Source organism: Cinclus cinclus, chromosome 5 (genome assembly GCF_963662255.1).
Source record: "Cinclus cinclus chromosome 5, bCinCin1.1, whole genome shotgun sequence".
Lineage (NCBI taxonomy): Eukaryota > Metazoa > Chordata > Aves > Passeriformes > Cinclidae > Cinclus > Cinclus cinclus.
The window spans coordinates 24,893,411-24,919,336 of record NC_085050.1 but is presented as its reverse complement, the minus strand read 5'-3'; the positions used below and the strand labels follow the sequence as shown (position 1 = coordinate 24,919,336).

The 25,926-nt window shown below is 35.7% G+C and overlaps 1 protein-coding gene across 4 annotated transcripts in view; it reads left to right on the top strand.

The window, feature by feature from the left end:
- The window catches only part of GABRG1 (gamma-aminobutyric acid type A receptor subunit gamma1), a 54,015-nt gene extending 38,957 nt beyond the window's left edge, over positions 1-15,058 (top strand). For 2 of the 4 annotated variants that reach the window (XM_062493491.1, XM_062493489.1), the window contains 6 exons: positions 2,004-2,224; positions 4,981-5,063; positions 6,253-6,390; positions 6,519-6,671; positions 9,763-9,974; positions 14,780-15,058. In XM_062493491.1, the coding sequence (XP_062349475.1) occupies positions 2,004-2,224; positions 4,981-5,063; positions 6,253-6,390; positions 6,519-6,671; positions 9,763-9,974; positions 14,780-15,058 (1,086 nt within the window). Of the gene's footprint in view, positions 1-2,003; positions 2,225-4,980; positions 5,064-6,252; positions 6,391-6,518; positions 6,672-9,762; positions 9,984-10,166; positions 10,177-14,779 lie in introns of all 4 variants that reach the window. The other 2 variants (XM_062493490.1, XM_062493488.1) reach the window with 2 other exon arrangements.
- Positions 15,059-25,926: the final 10,868 nt, after the last annotated feature.

The following is a 25,926-nucleotide window of genomic DNA, read 5'->3' as shown; positions in this document are numbered from 1 at the left end:
TTGCTACTGTGAAGTAGCAGCTTAGAGTAGCACCTTCAAACTCAGACCAACTTAATGTTTTGTACATTTCATCATGTCTGTTGATTTTGCTCACATCCTTTTCCCCCTCCTATTTGTACTGTGAAGGTAATGCATAAATCTTCGTTCATTCTGTTCCATTAAAGCTCATTAAAACATTTCTCTTGTGCACTGCCTTGGGCTCTCCTTTATACTACAGCAAGGCAAGTTTCATTTTCAGTTATAACTACTGCAAATGAGCACAGAAAGCTGAATTTTAAGGTTAAACAGTCCCGGGGTTTTCACACGTATCTGGAATTCTGTTTACAGGAAAAGGAACAAAAGATCAAGGACTTGTTTCAACCTGCAGAATCTTCCTCTGATGGCAGTGACTCAAGAAATATGCCAAGTTTTAGAACAAAATCACCTTAAAAATGCATTTTTATAGTAGTTTTGTTCTCTTTGTCTCTTCACTGTTTGTCTCATGCATTAGTTGTTCATAACCTTTGAAAAGAACTGAGTTACCACAGTTCAGGTGGTAATTCTGCCATACACCGCAGAGTGAGAGGAAACCTCCCTCTAGCATATCAGTTTCCTGAACTTGCACTTCTCCCATCTGGAGAGGTGGGAAAATTAAAGAGATTAAGATAGTCCTGAAATATCTGCCTTGGTAGTTCTCAAGGATGAAGTGCCAAATTTCTCAAACTCTCCTGAGGAGAGATAGGTGGTATCAGTTGCTGAAATTTGTGAGGAATCTCTAACTTGTACAGTTGTCTGCTCTGATTGCTTAAAAGGAAAATGAACAAAAAAATCCAGTCAAATCAATGAAGCCTTCAACTTTTTTTTAAAAAAACCAGAACTGATAGTCTGCACTGTGCATTTTTACTGACCAAGTAAACTAGTACTAACCCCTTTGGCTCAAGCATGAGTGTGAACATGTCTCTTCCTTGCTTTCTCTTGTCCATTCAACCTGTAACTGAGAGGTGAACAACCAAGACCAAGTGTTTGGGTTTAGTCTCCAGCTCTTTCCCTTCAGGGCAGCTGCTGAGTGCTCATTGAAGCCCTCATGGGGCAGCTGTGCAGGAAAGATCACATCTGCCACTGGGTAGTGAGGCTGGTGCCATTAAGATCAGAGTGTGGTCTAAAGCTCTGACAACACAGAGACCTGCTGCTTTATCCTTTTGTCTGAAGTGCAGAAACAACTGACTGGATTCTTCAAAAAAGCGGAATTCTTTAATGCATCTGTATTCCTTATCTCTCTCAAGTTTTATTGTGTCAAGAATTATTTCGTAAAAGGAGGTTTCCTTTTATTTATTTATTTATTTTGTTTTTCACCTTTCTTTTCTGACCATAAGACTACAGAGGAATTTGATTTTCAATTACAGCAGGACCTTCCTCAAGGCTTTAATTAGTAGAGAAGAATTTCTTTAGGGAAATTTCCTTCCTGATTATGATTATGTATACTTTTGTGTGCATGTTAGTAGGTATACAAGGCAGATGGTAACAGTTCTGCAAACTGTCATGTTTAATTTCCACATAGTCATGAATTGTTCATAATCTGAAATTCTTTGAAAAATGTTAAATTGTGTGTTGAAAAGTTTGGGGGAAAACATAGAAAGCATAAAAACTTGCTACTGTTTATTGTTTGGTTCTTAAAAGATGTAGAATACCTGTCTTAACAAACATAGTCTAGCCCTGAAGTACTAAGGTTGCCCTTAACTTTCTGTCCAGGGCCCCCAGAGGTGATTGCACTGTGTGGGAACCTCTGAGTTACACTCCCATCACGTATCTTCTTCCTGAAGAAGAGGTGTGTGTGTCAGGGGAGAGGAGGTAGGGACAGAAGGCTGTGTGCATCTTTGGTCTCTTATTCTGGGTTCACTGGCTGCTGTGCAAACAGTAATACAAAGGAGAAAAGAGGAAGTTTGGATTTATATATGAGTCAAAAAACAGCGGCTTGCAGACTTCAGGAAATGTAAACACAGATATGGTTGTTTTTCTGTTTTTAGGAATACACTATAGATATAATTTTTGCCCAGACGTGGTATGACAGTCGTCTAAAATTTAACAGCTCAATGAAGGTGCTTATGCTTAATAGCAATATGGTTGGAAAAATTTGGATTCCAGACACTTTCTTCCGGAACTCAAGGAAATCTGATGCTCACTGGATTACAACTCCAAATCGTTTGCTTCGAATCTGGAGTGATGGAAGAGTATTATACACTCTAAGGTGGGTTTTTATTATTTGGATAGAAAAACCCCAAAAACTCTGTAATGACCAGGAATATGAAAATAATGAATATGAATAAAAATCGTGGCATCTCTTTTGTTATGGATTACAGGAATTTGCAAGGAGTTGATTAAACAAGAAAATAAAATATTATTTTATCATGAAAAAATGAAATTCATGGTATTGAAATATAATGCAGAGATAACTGCCCAGGGACCACAGAAGGGGAAAACAAATTTTTGATCTCATTTAGGTACAGGCAAGATTTTTAAAAGGATCTTATATAGTATATAGCATCATGATGATCTGTCACTAATATATTTCAGATAAATTATTTTTGGTCTAAATACTTCATAATCTAATTTCCACCATCTGTAAGTAAAATATTAAATTCTTCAAATAATAAAAGTTATGAGAAGTTTGATTAAAGCTGAGGCGCCAGTCCTGCATGTAGTTTTTAACATATTTATGTTTGCAAGGTATTAAAATCAACAGATCTCTTAATCCAAAATAGGCATAAGCAAACACATTGGTGATAATTCTACTTGGCAAATGGGAGATGCCTGTGCTGCTTTTAAGCTTAAGGCTATCTACAGTGATTTTTGAGTCACTTTTCAAACAGTTCTTGAAAGGCTGCAGTTTACAAGAAAGTATTTTAGGGTCATCTCTGTCATATTTTTTAAATATGCCAGAAAAAATCTTGTAATAATTCAGGAGCTGATCAAGAAGTAGTCCATGTAGAAGATGCCATAAATAGGATTTACTCTTAAAAGTTTATTTATTTTTAAATTTATTTTTATATTTAAAACAAGAAGTGGCACTTTTAATTGCTTTCTTCTCAATCATTTATACTGTGTTCATGTGCAGTCTGTATTGTATGAACAATTTATAAATTTCTCCTGTATTGAATGTAAGAAGAATTAGAATGCTTTACAAGGATTCTCTTCACTGAATTTTTTCTTAGTGTGCATCATTTGAGAGCCTCTCTGAAGAGCACGTTTTAAATGGTTTATTATGCCAGTTGGTGTTTACAAAAGCCTCTAGAGACCCCCATCTGTTGACATGCTATTTTTTTTTCTTTTTCTAATTAGCAATTGTAGAGTCATATTTGGACTTTAGCTTTCCATTGTCCATTCATTTTCAATGCAAAATTGCTTCTAAAGAGATTCAAAGTAACAGAAGGAAATAAATATGAGTAAAAAAATCATGTGAGACCTCACAGAGCAATAGGTTAGAATTACAGTGTCAGAGTATGAGAAATAAAGTGCAATGAGCTGGTAACAGAACAGCAGAACAGGCTTTCACCCAGCACTGCAACACACAAACATCTATATGGGTGAGGATATGGCCTGAATTTGACCTAAGGTAAAACAACATTGAGAGGTTAATATCTTGCTTATTGAAGGAACAATAATATAATCTGACAATGCTCCAGGTTCGTGGGCTCCCCTGTATCACCACTCTTGCCTTGTTGGTAATTCAGGGAGCAGATGTGGTGAAAATGTTAATCAGCCTTACTGAACCTCCTCTGAGGGTAGCCCATGGTCTGTCCATTGCACCAACTGTGATTCCAGATCTAGTTGTGGTGCTTTTAACACAAGGCTCAGCTTGTTTTCCTTTGAGTCTTTGACCATCCAAAAATTGAAAATGGAAAATAAAGGCAATAAATGCATGAATCACAGTTGACAAATTTGAAAAGTGTCTCTATAGCAATGCAAATCCTCTGCTTAAAAGTTTGGGGAAGGGTCTTTCTCCCTCTCTCCCACAGTGTATGGTAAGAAATGCACTTTTCCTTATAAAACTTTGGTCAGGTCATAGTGGCAGTTAGTGTAGAATAAATATTTGTTGGCAACACTGTATAGAAAGTCAGAATGTCTTCTAAAATCAACTTTAAAAATTGCCATAATGCTCACATACTTGACTGTGTGCAATGCTTACATATTAGACAAGAAGGGATAAGAAAAGACTGTGAAACATGCTGCCAGATAGTTTTATAAGTCTCTGAACAAAGGAAGAGGTGTTTTAAATGCAGAGAAGTCAGTTTGGAGTCTAGCCCCTTACTTTGGCTTACTAGTGAAAACAGCAGAACTGGGTTTTGCACTTACTGCTTGGAAATCTGTGATAGCATTTTCAAAAGCAGAAAGTGATTTTGTTGAGAAAATTACGAGTCCTAAACGAGTTCTAAAATGTTTGTAAGTTGTGAATTATTTAAATGCCTTAGACATTAAGTAGAAACATTACCTTCTTTTTCCTATCCAAATACTGTCTTTACCAGAACTGCTTCCATAAATATAGAGCAAGTCCAATGTCCCCCACAATGTAAAGCCCCACTTATGTAAAGCCAGCAGATACAATGACGCCAAATGCAATTTGACTTGATAAATGTGTTTGACAAAAACTTCCTTTATGTGCCGTCTATCATAAGCTCCTCTCTTTTCCCCATCTTCAGACTCTACTTTTCATCCCCTATTACAAATAGAGCTAAGAGGTTCCCCCAAATCAATTGAAATTTTTGAAATGGTTTGAAGCATCAATTGAAACAACACAGATCCTCAAGATGCATGCAATAATAGTGCCTGTTTTGTTCTTTGGTGCTAATGCTGGATGTTGTTTTTCTGATACACATGAGGCTATTCATAATATCCATTACTTGGCAAAATTTATTTCTGTGCATGTTCTTCACTATGTAGTCTGAAGTATCTGAAGTCTTGAATATAACCTATTTTCCTTTTTTCCCCCCTTCCTTTTCTAATTAGGTTGACAATTAATGCTGAATGTTATCTTCAGCTTCATAACTTTCCTATGGATGAACACTCCTGTCCTCTGGAGTTTTCAAGCTGTACGTAGTAAAACACTTTTTTTGTCCTCTTTATACTCAGGCTTTAATTTTACCTAAATTTTAGCATGAGGAGTGCAAATGTTTACTTTTAAAAGCCTGGTGGCAAAAGAAAGAACTGACCATTCATGTTTTGACTAGGTTTATTGCATTATTTAATACACTAATGTATGAGTTGAATCACATGCATTTTTGTAACTTTAAAAATAATGTTATTGCTTAGCAGTCTAATACAATGCCTATTCCAGTTAATGGAAATGCATTGTCCTTTGTTTTCTTATGCCTGCAACACTTGACAGTTTTGAATTAGTTCAATATGATATACTTAAAAGGAAAAATAAGATATGTCTTCTTCAACCTGCTCCTGTAAAAGCTGAATCAGTACAAGAATGCCTTTTCTTTTGAGTGGGACTTATTTTATATGAACTTTCAGACTATATTTTTATATGCAACATATATTAAAGAAAAAAAAAATCGCTGTAATCATAGAATCATTAAGGTTGGAGAAAAACTCCAGGATCATGAAGTTCAACCTAGGACTGAACACCAGCTTCTCAACTAAACCATAGCACAAACTGCCATGTCCAGTCATTCCTTGAGCACCTCCATGGATGGTGACTCCTTGGGCAGCCTGTTCCAATGCTTCACAACCTTTCAGTGAAGAAATTCTTCCTGATATCCAGCTTGAATGTCCCCTGATGCAGACGTGAGGCCATGTCCTCATGCTGTTGCTAGCTGCAGGGGAGAAGAGGCCAACTTCCATCTTGTTACACCTTCCTTTCAGGAGGTCATCCCTAAACAACCAAATTATGTACTATTAAGTGTTTGTACTTTTAAGCTCTTTAATGATGTAATGACATTTATGTTTTAATAGTGATGACTCCGAGCCAGTTTTTATTACTGGAGTTCAAGAATACCATGTAGATATTTTCTCAACATTTGTATTTACACGTTTTTTGATTGGTCTTACATTTGCCTTACATTTACATTTACCTACCATTAAAATTGATGCCATATATTTTGTAGTTAAAATTTAAGTGTATCAGGAGGACTATAGATGGTCTTAGATCCACTTTATGTATAGCTTTGGTTTAGTTTATAAGTAACTTCAGAGATCAGATAACTTTGGTTCTGTATGTATGCTTTGGTACATTCTGTGGCTGAATGTTTGATTTGTTTTGTTTTTTTCTAGATGGGTATCCCAGAAATGAAATTGAATATAAATGGAAGAAAACCTCTGTTGAAGTGGCAGATCCAAAATACTGGAGATTGTATCAGTTTGCATTTGTAGGGCTACGAAATACAACTGAAATTTCTCATACTTTGTCTGGTAAGGCAAAGTGTTAAATTTTATTTTGTGCAATATCTGTTTAGATCATGACTAACAGATGAAGATATAACCAAAAACCATATTAGAAGTCATATAAATATTTTTTACTCTTTTTTTTTAATTTTTAGGTGATTATATTATTATGACAATATTCTTTGATCTCAGCAGACGTATGGGATATTTTACTATTCAGACATACATTCCTTGTATACTCACAGTTGTTCTTTCATGGGTGTCATTTTGGATCAATAAGGATGCAGTTCCTGCCAGGACTTCTCTGGGTAAGAATGTCTTTTTCAGATTTGAAGGATCTGGTGTTTCCAAAGAATACGAATGTGCAGCAGGGAATAAATGAACCACAGTTCGTTCCCCTTCAGATTGTGACCATTGGTCATTCTCTCAAACTGCAACATTGGGAGTAGGGGAATCCTGCTGTAGTTACACAGCAGAGTTTAAGGAAGATATGCTGAGCATGGAAATCCTGATCCAAGTCTTATGGGTCTGCTCTTGTTCACATAAATACATTTTTTTCTTCTTTATGTTTTCTTTATCATCTCCAGTGACTGTCATGTGGCAATTATTAGTCTGACACTTAGCATCATGGAACAAATGATGTAATTACTAAATGAGCAAAAATTGTGAAAATCTGGTTTAGTTTTTTTGTTGGGTTTTTGTGTTGTTGGCATAGATGATTTCGGTTGGTTTTTGTTTATTTATGTTTGAAGGGGTTGTTTGTTTGTTTGTTTTTTAAATATAAGGATTCAATTATTCTTTTAGACCCAGGATAGGACAGAAAATTTGCAACCAAATTTGCACTTCAAGCAGCTAAGCCTATAATTCACAAAACCTCTTGCTTTTGCTAGTCAGTACTGAAGTGTGTTGCATGTTCTAATACAAAGGCAATTCTGCATTAGTGTTGTCTTGGCTGACCTGTTTAGCATGGCATCAGTCTGTTAAGTGTGACTGTTTAGGGTTCATGTGCTGCCTTGGAGAAAAGTTGTAGTCCCCACATAAAGCCTGATAAATGGGTACACAGAGTGCACAGGACACAGATTTGAGCTCAGCAGGGACAGATGCCTATAGTAAACTAGTAGAACAGCAGGCCTGTTTTGGGAGAGAGGTCAAGAGCTGAGCTATGTCTTAGGAAATTAGAGATGTGAGTTAATTTTCCTCATCAGCTGTAGTGTTGTGAACACACCATTCCTACCTACAAGATTGTTTACTACCAGGAGCATGAGTCCACACTTTAACTCCCTGCCTTTCCCACTGAAACTGGACTGCCAGCAAGCCTGCCAGATTAATGAGTCAAGGCAGAAAGTAAGCAAACACAAGCATGGCTCAGTAGCCTAATGGAAATGTAAGGCAAGAAAATCTAAGTCTTGGATCCTAACTTTATGTTATTTGAAAATGCCACAAAGATTAGTGAAGAGAGTGAAGAGAATAAATAAGTGAAAATTGCTTTTGATAGTTTTAGACCTTGATGCAGAAATCTTATCAGAATTTTTTGACTGACTAATCACTGAACATCATTGTTGATTCTGACTAGTTACAATACAATAGTTATAAAAGGAAGAAAGTGTTCTATTGATATCCTATTTCTGTATCCACTTTTTTTCTTTTTACAAAGTACTTTTTATATGCCATGAACCTAGAACTCTGTCTTTGATGTCAGAGTTTAGCTGAACTCACTTCAGCAGTACTAGCCTTCATCTACTCGAGATGAAATACAAACATTTGTATTATCTTATTTACAGCTCCCTGCAGGTAACTCTGAACTCCTTTCCTGTAAACACACAAAAGACATCACTTGACAGATTGTAGGATGACTTTTCTTACATGCAAATGTTCTGGAGAAGGAGAAAGAGGGTACCTGTCAAATAGACACAACTTTATGGAAAGAGAAATTAATGCAAGAAAGCCAAAACTAAGCAAGGTTTATCATGGCAGGTAGCTGTTTTGCTGCTGGAAGTTTGCTCCCTGTGACAACTCCCTATGCCTTTCACACAGCAGGCAAGGCTGGAAAAATTTGTGTTATTTTTGTCCTCTTTGAACAGAAGTCAGTACAGGGAATGGTGGGTGCCACCTCCTACCCAGAGGGCGTGCTGGGGTCTGGTACACTGGAAAGGCTGGACCTTTTTCTCTCATTTGTATTGGAAGATCCTGAAAGATTGTTGTTTCCCAGGGCAAAAGATTTGAGGTGATTATAGATATTTAAATATTTAGCTATACAGACAAATGCCAAATCGATTTTCAAAAGTATCTGGTGGTAGTGAAGCACTTTTGAAGAACTCTTTGGTTATTTGTTTGCCTTTTTAGCCATGTAATTTCATTGGGAAATCTCTTGGAAAACACTACTGCCTTCCTTCTGTAGGAACAGTCCATAGCAACCAATGATTTCATGTTTTGATTTTTTTGTTAGGTTTGCCTTGGCTGTTTTTTTTTTGTTTGTTTGTTTGTTTTTTTGTTGTTGTTTTTAATAATCTTGTGCATGTAAATAACAAATTATTTGAGTGTTCAAGTTTTGCTCTCCAAAGGAAAGGTCACACCTTAATTTTGGACTACTATGTACAAGTCTTTGCATCTCCCTGAAGCATCAAATATGAGAAGAAAGTGTTAACATCTTATAAATGCTAAACTAATGAAGAGTGGTATAGCTGAGATTTTGAACACATAGCTATTAAGAACAGTTTGTTCTTTTAATTAGCTTGTATGTAAGTGAATCAAGGGAAACATTTTCTATTACTTAAGACACAGTGTTGAAAGCATATCTGGTAATTTAGGGAAGGAGACCAGAAAGCCATGAATGTCATCAAATTTGATCTTCTATGTCTTCTGCAGAAACAGACAGTTGGAAATATTATTCATTTTTCTTGTGTTTACCGAAACCTTGAAATCATTGATAAATAATACACCTTTTATTTCTGAATCCACCCTTTTAAATATTTTAATTTTTTGAGCTAAGGAACTTGTGCTTATAAAATTTGTGTGCTTATTTGTACCTGTTTTTCTACTGTATTTATGTGTACATTTTTTTGTCAGATTTATAAAATTTCACAACCTTAGTGTTGTTTATTCAGTGTGTGTTGAAAATAGAGGGGATTTAAAGGGAAGGTGAAATGTGCTGCTTTCTCTATGATCCCATGCAGGCTGCTGCATCCATAGGGATGCATTCTTGCCATAGCACCACTGCACATGAATGAAATCAGTGGTGAACCCACTGACCCCCTCCTGTGGGTCAGTTCTTACATGCTTATTCAATTAATTATGAGCTCATATGATGACCTTTTTTTTTGTGACAATATGGTTTGATTACCTATTCATCTCCCTCTTTCTGTCTTTTTTTCCTTCTTTCTTTCTTTCTTCCTCAAACAGGGATCACAACGGTGCTGACCATGACAACACTGAGTACAATTGCTAGGAAGTCACTCCCAAAGGTGTCCTACGTGACAGCAATGGACCTTTTTGTCTCGGTTTGCTTTATTTTTGTGTTTGCTGCCTTGATGGAATATGGCACCTTACATTACTTTACCAGCAGCAGAAAAGGGGACAAAGGAAAAGAGAAGAAGGCAAAATCTAAGCCATCAGTAAGTTTAGTCAAACAAGAGAAAAAAAGAAATATAGAGTTTTTTTAATAGTAGCATTCATTTTGAGAGACTTCTTCTTAAGTAGAAAAGCTAATGTTCAACGATAATTAACACTAATATGTATGCTTTCATATTTTTTTTTGCAGTTGGGGGCTTGTACTAATCTTGTGTAAATACAGCTAGTGAGCAAAGGGTTTAGATGATTTCACATATGTGAATGAGGGCACATGAGCCTAAGGTGGAGAGTGGTTTGATCCAATATTCCATGCCCTTGGTGCTTCTAGAACTGCCCATGAAGTGTGTGCCCATGGACATGGTTCTGTAGGGGCACAGTGCTTCTGAAAACAGCACCTGGCAGAGAACCACAGCTAAAACTGTCGCAGTAAAGATAATGTGAATGGACTAAAAGTATGAGGATTTCTTTGGATCTGCATCACCGGAAAGCCTTGCAAAGGAAAAAAATGCTTATTATTGGCCGGTATTCTGAATCCCACTACATAAATTCCATTTTAACTCTTTTCTAAATTGGCTTCCATGTTTTTTTCTGGTTAAATGAACCTTCTGTTTTTACAAATTGATGTTTTTATGGTAAACCTCCACACATTTCAGGATCAAATATTATTCAATTTTAAGAGGCTTTCTGTTTGTGCAGTAAGAATACTTTAATGTCCCAAGAATTTACTGTTGGAAGTCAGTTCAAGTATTTAAAGGTAGCTTTTAAAGCAAGAAAACATTGGAGAGAATAGATGGAAGGAAAATTTTGTAAAACCCCTTTCTAAATAATCTCCTTAAAAGATGCAGGAGCATACCTGAACCATAATACCAGTTGCCATTTCTGAATGAAGGATGAATGCCAGCTCTGTGTGAGGTAAAACAGAAATAGATATGAAATTACAGAAGTAATTGCAGATATAGAAGTGCAGAAATTCTGTTATGAACCATATCCATTCTGCAACTCATGCCAGCAAGGACTGATGCACCCATTCTGAGCAGCGCTGCTGTGGGCCTTTCTCTTATGGGGGCACTGAGAGGCTGTTGGGGCTTGATTCCAGGGAAATGAGAGCCCTTAGGATTCACTTGGTGAGCTGTTCCAAGGGGGTCGGTCAGCTGTGTAGTTAGGACAAGGCTAGTGGTAAAGTGTTAATGCTTCCCTGTGCTGCCTTGGTCAGACATTGCTCTGATCCTCGGGGAATCCTGCACAGCCAGGAAAACTGGAAAATGGAAACCTCAAACCTGCTTCCTGGTAGTGGTAGAAATAAGTGTGAGCACAGGAGAAGGGGCAGAATGCAGGCTTTGGCAAGGGCCACAGCTGAGTTATGAGGGTGAAAGGTAACAGAAGCTGTGGGAGCATCCCAGTGTCAGCACAGCAGATTCAGTTTCAGGCTGCTGCTGCAGCAAAGTCTCAACATGTAGTGAGCAGGGAGCTGAGTAGGTCAACTCATGGCATGCATGATGCAGAGAAAGTGAAGATACCAGGAAATACTCTTTTATTCAGTACAGGAAGATATTAAAGATCAGCTGCTGACAAATCAAAAGACAGTGAAGTAGTTTGCAAGTATGCACTATTGAATGATATAATGACACTTTGCAGAATCTGTTCACATATCACCCACGTGTGCAATAATTTTCCAAGTGCTTTGAGATTTTCAGTGCATATGAAAATTTTAAATGTAGAAAAATTATAAGATAGAAACTATGAAACTTACTGAATAAATGGCTGGAATTTACACTAAGATTAAGATTAACGATATAATACTAAAAATACTGTTAAATTGTGTTCTACTGGGTTCTTAAACAATGCTTTTATTCCTAAGAAGTTGAAAAAAGAAATAGTTTTTTGCACAGAATTCTTTAAACATGTTATGGTTATAAGACCATACAAAATAAAGAGATTACACTAAAAAAAGGAAGAATTAAATTTAATGTACTTAGATGCAAGGATTCTAATTTGATAGGAGTTTTTCTGGTGATGTTTTATAAAAAGCTGTGACTTTTATTGCTCCAAAGAAATAAAGAAGGCATCTAATTATTTAATGAGAAGTCATACCATTATAAATACTTTTTTCTTTTTTTTTTTTTTTTGCTTTTCTTTTGCTTTCCTTTATTTTTGTCAAAGACTTCTATTAATTCCTTTTGTTTTGTGGTTACAGATATGTAACTCAACAAACCAGTTTAATTTTAAAAGTCCATTGAATTCCTACTGAAAACTCATTAGAAGTGATTTTTTTCCTTGGGAAACTTGCCTTGCATAGATCTTCTATTTCTACTGCAAAAATGCAATAAATGGTTACTATTCCAGGAACTGATGCCAGTAAGCCACAATAAATGATCTAAATATGAAAAAAAAAGGGTGGGCTTTTACAAATTATTTCAGCAGTTTTATCTTAGAAAATATGTGCTGGCATCATTCAAGAAAGGTAATATGAATTGGCTTATGTAAATCCACATTAGTAAGGATAATGAGTCTGGGCAGGAAAGATTAAACTTAATTAGTTGTGGATCTTGTTCCGATCATCATTTCACCTGAAATGAGTGTATCAGCTGTGCCGTGATTTCCAAAGACTGTATTAGTGTTATTGCACAATAAGTGGGGTTTGATCCTATCAGAGTGTATTATAAATGATCTCACAATACATTGAGTTTTATCTACAATTTCAGTAGGCATTTCCATAAAAAATCAGCATGTACTTTTCTGTATACATGTTGTGGGTGTTTTGTTGTTTTGGAGTTATTTTTCAGTTTCTGCCAATTTATATAAAGCCATTTTCTTGTGAGGTGTTGGTCTTTTTTTTCTCTTTCCCTCACATTGCCTCTTGCACACATTTTATGCATTTCCTGTAGGTAGTTAAGCCTACAGAATGACTGTGTCTGCTTCCCTCAAGCCACCTCTTTAAACTGGTAATTCAGTAGCCACCTCCAGTCTCTGCTGGTGATGTGAACAGTGGAAAGCAGTACTGCAATTTTTTCCTTCTCCCATGGTATTTCTGTGTTGAAGATTCCTGTTTTACCCCACTAGTAGAAACAACTCACGCCATAAATTTTACATGGGCAAAACCAACAATGAGAAAATTTTTTAAAACCAGAGTAGGTGTGAATCAGAAAGAAGCATCTTTCTCTGTTTATTTTCAGAAGAATTTGAGATTTTTTTCTTAAGTTCAGAAAAAAAAGAACTTATTTTTCATTTTTTATAAAAATAAGCCCTCTTTGCAATGCCTCAAAATAAGATAGAAGCATGTAACTCCTGTTTCTTAGTCCTGTCAGCATTTTATCATAACTGAATAGAATAATGATGTCCTTTTGGATGATAATTAACTCCACAGGTCATCATATATAATAAGTTTGGAAACAGCAGTCTGTGTGAAATTTTCTCTGGTAAAGACACTTATTAAATAAAGCTATTTGAAAACATGGTGGATACTGCACTGCACTAGCACCATCCCTTGGGATATTGGGTAAAATGCCCCTGAAACAAAAGAATGTCACATTAACAATGTATAGAGGTCTCTGTTCTGGCCAAAGTAATTCCCAGGAAGTGGGACAACAGGACCTTAAAGCATAAGAAGCTAAATAATGGCTCCCAACTTCCCATATTTTTTCATATGTTTTCATTGCCTATCATGTATAGTTGGTTAAGAGGGCATAAATAACCAGTTAGATTTTCTCACTGCTTCCTTTTCTGCTGTTTTATGCCCTTACATGACAAAATATGAAGAATTTAGAAAAGAGAGAGTACAATATAAGAGTAGTGTTAATGTAACCCTTCTCTTTAGTCTGAAGATTTTAGATGAGATGCTATTCCATAATCCAAATGTGGAGTGGGGTGGGGTAAGTTGAAAGTGGATTATGGAATAGTTTAAAACAGCCATGAGATTTACAAAGAGAAGATAAAGGATGGATGAAAAAGGAGAATCTTTTGAAACAATCAGGAAAACAAGGATGATGCATATAAAACTGTGGTGAGACAAAGAAATAAAAGGGGAAAGGTGGGTTGTCTTAGTGTAAGTAAAAGGAAGGTGGAAAGGCAAAAGTCACAAGTAAGGGAATAGCAAACACTATATGTACTAGGCAATAAGATGCCCAGATTTCTTCAATGAGAATTATTAACATATATTACACTGAGTTTTTGTCAGATGCAAGAAAGAAGATGCCCACAGAAAGAGAAAGTAAGAATTAAGAACTAAATTAATCACTGGCATTCTCCTAAGAAGTCATGTCTTGGATTCTAAAGGGGGGCTGTATTGTTTTGGGATTTAACATCTGAGGGTAAGAGAGCATAGCCTGGCCTTACTTGTCTCAGTCTGCTAAACTTCACCAGTGATGCAGTGCTAAACCCATTAGCTTTTATATATTTGTGAAAATGGAACTTTTGGAAACACATCCAGTCTCCTTATAAAGACTCCAAAAGATGGGAGGACCACCATTCCTTTGTTAGTGATGAGTATAGATTGTGGACTTGGTTGTGACCCAGTTGTCAAGAAGTGAGTGACTCCAAAATGTTTGTCTGTGTTGTGTGAATGGGATCAGCTAACCTTGTCTATGTAACTAATTATCTACTATTCCCAAATCCCAGCACAACCCAATTTTCACTGTGGCAGGTGAAAGTCGTTCATGATCCTTTGCCTGCATGCGCTAATTACATACAGCAGTTCAAAATTTTCTAAGCTTTCCAAACTGTTTTCTTTAATATAAGAATTTCTGTATATTGTACTGAAGGTGATTATATTACCAGGGAAAGCCTATGGAATTATTTAATGTGAGAATAAAACCACACAAAACTATATTTCCCTTTTTTTTTTTTCCTTAAGAAACCATCTGCAATTGCTGTTCGACCTGGATCAACACTAATTCCAATTAATAACATTAATCATCTCCCTGAACGTGATGATGATTATGGATATGAGTGCCTAGAAGGAAAAGACTGTGCTAGTTTCTTTTGTTGTTTTGAAGACTGCCGCACAGGATCTTGGCGAGAAGGAAGAATACACATCCGAATAGCAAAAATTGACTCCTATTCTCGAATCTTCTTTCCAACTGCCTTTGCATTGTTCAATCTTGTTTACTGGATTGGCTATCTTTACCTGTAAATTTCAGAGGTTTGACAAACTCAGAAAAAAATACTAATTGAATAGTCATTAGTACTTTTAACTGAGCAAAGATTAGAGCTGGTCCAAAATGACTCAAATTGTTTGTATGCTTTAAAAATTTGAAACAATGAGAGGAAATACGATGATGTGGTCTCCCTCTTGTGATCAGCTGTAGAACTGATACTGGTATTTTGAAGAGAACATTTTAAAATAATTATATCTGAGATTTATCTTTCCTGAACACACATACATTTTTTTCCAGCTCTAAGAAAATCCAGAATCACAGGCTATGCTATTTAGCTGAACTGTCCTACGTAAGCTCGCAGTTTTAATCCTAAATGACAATGCAGAAGGATTTTGTAGCATCTCTTACACCTTTACAAAGAAAGCCTTAATTAAATGGGATTAATTGCTCTCATCCATTTCATCCATAAGGTGATGATTTTATTAATCTCTAATTTTAAAAAGTTCAAATATAACATTTCTCTTTTCAATGAGCCATTTGTGCTCTCCAGTATATTAAAAAGTGTGATTAGATGATAATTAATTCAGATTTATACAGAATGCAGATATTAGAGCAGCAAAGAATGGATATATCAAAACACCCAAGGATAATTCTGAGCTTGTCTTATCCTGACCATGGATACAGACTTTTGGCTTTCAACCTTAGATTGCATTTATATCTGTGCTCCATTTCCCGTTACTTCAGTGTCGTGAGTTCCCCGAAGCTGTCCAAGAAGTCTACAAATTTCAGAAATTCTCATCCAGCTGCCATTGCTTGCTCTTTTCATGGAAGACAGACTGGTGTTGGCCAAGATTCTGGCCATTAAGCATAATGATCTTCACATACTCAGTGCTGGAGAAAAAGTCATCATGCTACATTTGGAAGAATTTGTACCAACAGAATTTGGAAAGCTGGTAACAGTGCTACAGTCAATGTACTCAAAGTCACTGTGTTAAATCCCCAGTCCTAAGAGTGCAGTGTGTGATCTGGTCCACTTTGCATACACTATGGTTTTGTAGATTTGGTTTGTTTCTGCACAAGCCACTCACTGAGCCAAAGCGAAGTGGTATTAATGTATAGAATGTGTGGTATGGATTGCTGGGTAATTGCCTTCTTGATATTTGTTTGTTTCTAATGGAAAAGATGTGTTATGAAGGGGGAGTTAAAACAATCCTTATGCATTGCAGAACCTTCTTCAAGATGGGATACATCCCCCCAAAATCATAGGACCAGTTCTCCATCCTTCCTGTGGTGAGAACCTTGGTAGAAATCCTTCAGTAGAGGTCTTTCTGGACTCATTTCTTGTTGCTGGCTATTGCTGGCTGGTAATACTCGGTATCTAATTTCTATTTCTAAATCTATTGTCTTCATTATAGAAAGTGCAGTCATTCTTCCTTTCTCAAAAAGAAACTGGTCTCAAGTGAGCTTGCAAAAATCACTGTCAAATTAAGATATGCATTAAGTAAAAGTCAGCATTACACAGAAGACCTTACAGATCTTTAAAGAGGATTAATGGGATTAGCATTTGGCTGTAGGTAAGGATGTACAGTACTAAAGATAAAGACATGATTAATAGCTAAGAATAGAAAATGCTACATGAAGGGCTGCCCCCCTTCCGCCCCAATATTTCTGTTGAATGTGCTCCCTTCTCTGAATTTCTCAGATAGGATTACTGTATTTACAGTCTAGTTGGTTCCATAGTAAAATATGATATACAATACACATTTCAGAGGAAATGTTACTCCAGTGCTCAGACCCAAAGTTTAATAGAGAATGTGAGAATATGTGCAGTTGTACTGGAAGGAAGTGTGATAGAAGACGCAATGTTAATGAACATTTTATTTCAGTATTTAGCTGATAAAATACAGGATTGGTTGAGAGAGTCTGAAAGCCCAGATGACAAGTATGGCTGGCATTATTTGTGGAATGACCCTTCTGAGTACCAAGCTCTTCTGAATGTGTGACTGACCATAGAAGTGCGGTATCATTAGCAAAACTGATCTGCTATAATTTATTGTTTTTTAGAGTCTCATTTTCATAAAATGTTCAGTCCAAAAGAAATGTCAGTTTTAATTCCATAATGTAGGTTGATGCTTTTTGACAGGATGCTGAACACATTCCTCTGTAGGAGGGATGAAGGTGGCTTCAGCAGTGTGTTGGATATGTGCTTGAAAAGCAGTCAGCTTGATGTGCAATGCAAGGCCCAGATTTAGTGAGTTCCTGAGTTTTATTAATTCACCTTTAAACAAAGGAAACTTAAAAGAACTTGGCACTTCACAAGAGGAAACACAAATTTCACAGCCTGCTCTCCTCTGGCACATCTAGTTAGTTTTTCTATTCATGTGGTCGTCAGTTGCCAATCAGCCTCCAGTGACTGAATTAGAGAACAGAAAACATTCAGAATTGGCAAGGGATGGATAAGAAGTCTTTCATCTCTAATTTCTGTGGAACAATGTAATGGAGTATTAAACCTATTGAATGTTATGGCTGCTTGGCTTATGGATACATTTGCTTCTGTCTGTTGACAAACTTTTCTGTGTATTTCATTTGTTTCTGATTAAATAATTTTCGTTTCTCATAATACTGTGAGTGCAAATAGGAATGAGAATGCAGTGAACTGTAACATGGAATGTAATAAACGTGCTATTTTGATACTATACATTTTCTTTCTAATCTGCATGGAAACACTTGATTTCAAGAAATCTAAGTGATATTTTAAAAATGGCAAGAAACAGACAATATAATTAATTGGAGTTAGATGCTGCAATAATTTTTCAAACTTACCTGGATAAAAAGTTTGTTTACTCTTAGCTGGGATCATATTTTTTGGGAGTCATATTATTCTGACCATCACTGCATAAGCACACACTTAAACATATTCCTAACTAGAACTGTTATTAGACCAGAATTCAGAAAAGAGAGTGCTTATGTACTGTCATAAAGAGTGATGCTATCATGAATTGATGCCATTAACACATGCTTAATTTGCACTAATTTCAATAATGAGTGTTCAATGGCTCAAATAATTGAACATTAAGGATGTGAGCCAGAGCCTTTTCAATAAGAGATTTTCTCACTGAAAGAGAAGGACATAAGAGGAGAAATTGCTGTCAAGACAGAGTGGAAAAATTCTGGGAAAACTGCTTTATACTGCACCTATCTTTGCCATCTCTTGAAATGTATTTTTCACAAAAGAGACTTTTCCTTGATATTTCTGTATTAGTGTTTACCACTTGTCTGTTTTAATAGTGAGTAAACATCAGTGTGTTATTTTTGGTAAAGTTCTGTCTATGATTGTACCTCACTGATCTTCAGTGCATGTTTTCTGTGTGTGAACGAATCTGTTTTATGTGGTGGCAGTGCAACCAAAGCATGAACTCTGGGTGACGTATTTTGTATTCACACGTTGATGTGCTTCAAAGACTTTAACCTTATCCAGTTTTCTGGCATTCAGAGATATAGGATTGTGTAAGACTTCGAAGAAGAATCATCTCCAGCAGTATTTTTATAACTTTCTGTTCTTTATTTGGTATGGCAGTAAAACATTTGTTTCAAATTGATATACGAGCTGTGCTTTGTAATTTGTGAACACCTTACAATTGAAAGCGAACAGGAGGAACCTGGATTTAAATATCTATCTGCCTAAAATAAGGTATGTTTCATTTAATTGTATCAGTCATAATCTCTGTCTACTGTTTCCAAATAGCTGAGAACTAGTGCAAATACATTTTTCTGTTAGTATAATTATTTTTTAAGAATTCATTGTAGTTTCTCTCAGTTATACCTTTAATATGATCTTTCATGTTTATGAAACAATATTGTATTTTTTAGTCATTGTAATAGATACAGAAGACATAAACTAATGTAGAATACCACAGCTAAAAAATACAAAACCAGGAATCAGACAGAATTACTGTGCTTCTGTTCCTGAAAAAGCTCAGTGGATGTCCTCATGCGTCATGAATGTGCTGGAGGGGGACACTGACTCACAGGGAGAGGTAGAATAGACTCCAGACTGTAGAAAAGGCTTTTGCATTGGTTCATGCTATGAATTTGCTACACAGGTAGTTAAAATGGAGGAAAGGAATTTATCTGTCCTCTTTTTCAGAGATCCATTGTTTCTGCTTTATTTCCATCAGCAACATCAGTTCTAATGCTCTGTTGCCAGATGAAGCAAAACCTGAAAAATTATCTTTATTTTGCTTTTAGTTAATATTTCACACAGATGGGTGAGATCATCTGACTAAACACACAAGATTATGACCAAGTTTTTCTCCAAGGCAGATGGTGGGAGTTTGCAGCTGGAAGCTGAAGGATGGCTTCGTGTGATGGGCATTTTTCATTCAGTTGAGAACCTGCACTGAAAACTGGTGGGAGGAAAGGAAACAATGGTATGAGGGAAAGATTTATGGTGGCACTGGTCCCAGAATCAAGTTACATGGATCTGAGAGACTTATACTTAGTTCATAGGTTTCTCACTGGTATTTGTGATAATGCACTTGATTTCTCTGCAACATAATTAAACAATTTTAAAGTTTTAAATAAAAATGAAAATACTGTTAATTTCCTATACATTAACTACAGACTGAATGAGCAATAGGAAGCCATCTTGAGTGAACATTCTGGTGAAAGGTCAGACAGAAAACAGAGATCAGGTTAAATGAGATTTTTTTTTGTAATCTCCATTTATTATTAGAGATAAAACCATTTTTAAAATAACTGAGTATTAATTAGTGCAGTAGGCACTGGGAAAGGCCTAGTACCCAGTCTAAACTGCTGTTAGTCCCCTCAAGGGCTAAAATACTTGAGAATAGAAACCTGACTCAGACTGCACTCAGTTATTATCCCCTATTTCCATCAGGAAGTGAGAAAAATGGATTGTGATTATGCCAGACATGAACTAGGATAGCTAGGGTGCTCCAGAGAGATTGGTTTCTGGTTAAAAGGAAGGGTCATTTCTGCCTGAGACTGTAATTTGAAACATTTTTCCCTCAGAAGATGGATCTGTGCTGTGACTTCCATGATGATGGAAAAGCATCCCTGCATTGAATGTTTATCTTTGCACAAGAGCAGTTTCACCGAATTGACTGTCCTGCTGTGAGGCACCGAGGTGTTCCCTGGGTGGTGTGGAAGAGTTTTGGTGGCACTCCTGGGCAAGATGTTTGAATCTTGTCACAGGGATCAGTCACAATTGTCTTTTGGGTGTTATGATGCTAGTGAAAAAGTAGTAAATAAACTTTTGATTTTACTTACTAGTAAATCTCATTGAGAAAGCCAGAGGGGTAATGAAGGCTTTAGCAGAAATATCAGATGGCCCTTGGAGACAGGAGATTGGCTGAAACTGAAGCAGACTGAATGATATACTCATTTATTTTTATGGTGTGATATACCGTAGATGGCTCTTGTTCACTAGTTATATATTGATTCTGAAAAAACTCTGAAAGCCTCATGGTATTTTAAGGGGGAAAAAAAGATCTGTAAAATTCTTGTTCCCCTTCTCAGTGACAAATCTTGCTTTGCCTGCAGATTTTGCTTACGGTACATCAACCTCACTTAAACTGCATGAAGAGAGACATGGGGATGTAAGACAGAAGACCTGTAAACTGTTCTACCTTATTCTTTCTCAGTTCCTTTTCTTAAATCAAGAAAAAAGGTTCAGAAGGGTAGGCATATGGTGTGTGTAAATGAGGACAATATTTCTACTGAAAACAGGGCCTGAGTCCCACTGACAGGATCAAGAGGGATGAGACTCACAGTCATAAGGCTTCTCTTTTGTAATTCTTTGTAGTAGATACTTTTCCATACATCACTGCAGGCCTACATGAGATTCAAAATATTTTTCAGGTTGGAAGCAATTCTTTGGTGTGCTTCTAGCTTCATACAATGTCTTCAGTCATCAGGGTTTGAGCCTTGCTGGATTCAAAAGGAAAGGTTTCCTCTTGAAGTTTCCTTGTCCAGGCATTGCAGGTAGGAGATGTTTTCCTGCCAAAAAAAAAAAAAGTGATTTTCAGTTGATCCTGCTGAGGAGACATACTGGCTCTCTGGGGTGGCATCAGGATTCCTTTGTCATTTAGACCTGAGAAGGTTAAAAGCTGTTAAAAGCAATGACCAATACTGCTTCCACAGAGGATGTATTATTTTACAATTTGATATTTAAAAACAAGGTCCTAAACTGTTACTGTGGGTGGGAAATGAGTATGAGTCATCATTTTACTACATATATATATTTCCCCTGGAATTGTTTTTCTGCCTTACGAAGATGATATATAGGACTCTTTTAGTTTGTGAAATATTCAGAAAAGAGATGATAGTCACTTTAAACAGTAAAGTCAAGTTGGTCCATCTGCCCAACCATGGCCTAAGAGCAGTAGAAATGAAAGCACTTACCCTATAGTTCAGATTTTCCAAGAAAGATAAGTGTGGAAATTTGCATATTTATTGGCCCAGTATTAATGTACAATCTCTGTTCACACATTAGTCACTGAAAAAAATCTTAATGGTTTATGCATCTTCACAGTACATTTGTATTTCTCTCTGTTGTCTACTACAAACATTTGGACTCTGTCTGAACATGAAGAGTTGTGTTATGATACCTTCAATTAGAGTTTAAATTGCTAAAGAATATACTTCAGAATCTGGTAATCTCATAGTAATTCCTATATTTAAAAAATAAAATATTTTTATTTAATTTACTTAAGCAAATAATACTGCTGTAATTTATATTTCCCCGCATTAAAGTTTTATAAACAATTGTAATTTATGGTCTAAACCCTAAATTTACAGAAATATCTTTGAAAAATAACACTTGTTGATATATGATGTGTCTATTTATTATATTGGGGCCAGGTATTCAAATGCACCCTTAATCCAAATCTCTGTCTTGGCATCTGTAGTTCACATAATGTTTCAGTAATTCAGACTTTGCACCTTACTAATACATCCTTGTTTTTTATTAATTGTTTAAAAAAGATGATGATATTTTTAACTACCTATGTGAATATTTATACTATACATTTAATTTGACAGTGTTTTGGCACCAATGGACAATGTTGCAATATGCATCAATGTTCCTTTTAAAGATATTAATGCCCTTGTGGATAACTTACTGTAAGAAATATGGAACATAAGATAAATGTTGTAACTCTCTGTGCTGCTTCTGAGGTTTATCTATAAACTACATGATACTGAAGAAAAATTATACTTCCAGTTCAGTTTTCCTTCTGAAAACATACCTTGGAGTATGATGATGATAGTGATTATTATTATCATTGTTACTATTATTATTATTATTATTATGCTGATATTTACAGTTCTACTTAGTTATTTGGCACTTTTTTCCAATAGTAGTCATCCATTATTATATTCAATTACCTGGAAACATCAGGGTATCCTCACAGACTTAATGTGATTAAGCCATGACTTCTTCAGCCTCTCTTAAAATGCCATAATCTTTTGTGTGCAATACCAAAACTAAAGCATTTTCAGGTATTAAATTGAGTTTTACTTGCTTCTCAATTTTGAAAAAGCTTGTCTGCTGGGTTATAATGAAACACTGATATTATCATTTTTATATTTGACAACATTATTAATGAGCATGGCTGAACCAGAAGACTTCAGAGATGATAAACAGATGATGCTCTTGGCTAAATCCCATGAACAGCTACAACTTTATGGGTGCTATAGAAATTATAATGGCAATGGCAACAACATATATATATATATATATATATATATATATATGTAGACTGGAAAGCAAGGTATGGGAACTTACACATCAGTTTCTGATTGTCATATTAACAAGCTTCCACCTTCCAATAAAATTTATGTTCTAAATGTGACCAAAAAGGTCCTAAAAAACGCACTTAGGTTTGTACACTTAGAATGTAAGAGCGGTTCAGAAGCTTAAAATAATTATGGCTTTATTTGATGGGTCTTGTAGATTGATTTTTAATTTTACTCCTTTTTATTGAAGAAAAAATAGAGAAAAGATAGGCAATGATATCACTAAAGGTAAATATAGCTTTTATATTAGATGAGAAAATACCATCTATATGAATAATAGATTTTCATACATATCTGTAGGTAGGAGCAAATTTCCTCTTTTACATCTGCATTTGCAGAGTAGATGATTTCTATTTTCCATTTTCAGAACTCTGTTGGTATCATGGTAAAAGATTGACACAGAGTTTTGCATTTTTGGTATACTCTTAGTTTTTGGATATCTCATTTTCTGACCTTCAGTTTAAGATATGAAAGGAAAAAAATCTGGTTTTCAGAAGTTTAGCTCTTTTTAAAAAATTATCCCTTGGGCATTCAGTTTCAAGTACTTCAAAAAAAGTAACTAGGCATTACCAATTATTTTAAATAAATTAGATTGCTATATAATGGTGCAGAAAGTTCAATTATGGTTCAAGTCTAGAATTCTGTAGCCTTTGGGGGAATATTATTTTTTTTTCCTTGACATCTTGGGAGATGCAAAAGCAAAGGAAGGGATTTCATCCTATGGTTGCTTGGTTTTGTTTTGTTTTCAGCAACATAGCTCATGCAGAATAGTGTATCAGCTACTAAAAGCTGATTTTATTGAAGTGCAAATGAGACTTTGAGACTGATAACAAAAATACTAGTAAGACTCAGAAAGGAAATGCTTGTGGCCACATTATCAGAAGGGGCTTGGTGACACAAGGCTTTGGAAACAATTCTTTGGGAATTCTGAAGTAAGGTCATGAGATAGAGTTGGCTTATAAGGACCTTTAGAGAAAAAATCTCAGAAATATTTTGCCAGGAAACTAACAGTGGTTTGAAGGATAAGTTTTATAGTTCATAATTCTACTGTGAATGTTAACATCTATTGAATTTTCATATAAATGTTGCACTAGTCCTTGTGCATTGAAAGGAAATGTGCTTGCACCATGGTGCATGGTTCATGCAGATGTTACTGAGATGTAATCTGTAATCTTCTAAATGTAAAACTCTGAAAGCCATAGTCTTTAAAAAAAAATATTATACCACACCATTGAATAACATGTGTTCTGTGCAAAATGAATAGATTAGATGTTTGTGCTCTGATGTCTCTTAAATTGATAAGAATCAACAGAGTTTCAACACTGAATTTTGTAAAGCAGTTGTAATGCATTGTTTTTACTGTATCTGCTGTGAAGTTGATTAGTTACACTGTGAAAAAAATAAATAGTGCCTGGCTACTTACTTTCTTATGCTATTTATTTTCTATATGATGTACATTCTTTTCTCTTTAAGACAATGATGACAATTGTCATTCTGGTGAAAATAGTTTTATACTCTGCTCTGATATACAACAATCCTTTATTTGCTTTAATTTTTTTCCTTCTGCTCCTTCCTTTCCTCTCCTCTTTCCTTTATTTGATAATAATGTAGAAACAACACCAGTCATGCCATAGAAGAAATAAAGCTCTGGAAAAAAAATTCCACTTTTATCAAATTATTTTTATTTATTTACTTATTATATTTTTAGGACCAGTTTTATAGCTAATCATTATGTCCACTGCTAAGAAGAGTGGTCTTGCTCTCCCACACAACCCTTTCACTTCGGCCAGCACTGGTGCTTGGCTATTACCACTTTCTTCCCCATTCCAGAATCCCTCATGACTATGATGTGTGGCTCCCTCTTCTTTGTTCTGCCATTTCAGGAAAAGTTGTAATGTTCTATTAGACGTGCTTCAGGTCAAGGAGCAGGGCTTATGCTGAAGCAAATATCCTCAGGAAAATCACTCCTCATTATTTTCCTCAAATACATTCTGTTCTCTGGCCTGACTGTCCCAACAGAGGATCTGCCTGTAAGTGTCATCTCCTCATGTACTCAGTCCCAGAAAATATTTTTAATGCATTCTAGACTGATTGTGGAAAAGTGATGAAAAGGGGATTCAGTCAATGTAAAAGCCCTGGGAAAGGGGTCAAAGATGTTTAAAGTCTCTGGTCGCTCTGGAAAATGCCACAGATTTCTGCAGTCTCTTACACATCCTTTTCAGATTAAATTTAGAGATCTCTACATTCCCTTTAACATTTTATGTTCTTTTTTCCCTGGTAACTACCTCCAATATCATGTCTTGACAGCTGTTACTTAAATTATTAATATCTTTTCCTTTAAGATTGTTGATGTCCTGTCCATTGTACACACAGTGAAAAGAACCGTGGTATTTCATAACAACAAACCTCTGAGTACAAAATGTTTTGAATGGCTTTCTAGGTGAAAAGAATCAATCCTCTAGCTTCCACAGTGCTGTTGATGAATGAAGGAATTAGGCAAAGCCTGTATGTACAGACTTGAAAGCAAAATCTGTCATCTGTATTTTTAAGGTAAACATTTTTCAGTATTATTGTCAATAGGGTAAATTCCAGTTATACGTGCCTGTAAGGAGCTAAAATGACTTAATTTCTCATGAAAAAGTCAAAGTTTATTATTTTCTACCAAACCGAGGCTACTATGACTCGGGGTGACACAAGCTTTGCTTCAGTGCAGAACCAGAACAAGAAAGTAGATTTTGAGTTCCCAACTACTTCATCTTATTAATATATAAAATGACCTTGTACTTTTTAAGAATTAGTAAACAAATGTCATAATAAATAAATATTTATTTGTAATATCCAATTTTATTATTTGCTAATAATATCTGCAGTAGAAATTAAAAGAGGTCTTCTAAAGTGTGCATCAGGACCTCAAAGTGTGTAAATGAAACCCGTAGATGTTAAAAGATCCTAGTCAAAAGAAATGACTGCTACTTTTCAAAATAAAGTAGTAGGTAAAGCTGTCTCTGCATTCCCTCTCATGTCCTAAGGTCCTCCATGGTTGTTTTTTGTGAGGGAGTAAGCTGGTCCATATGCCCTGAGA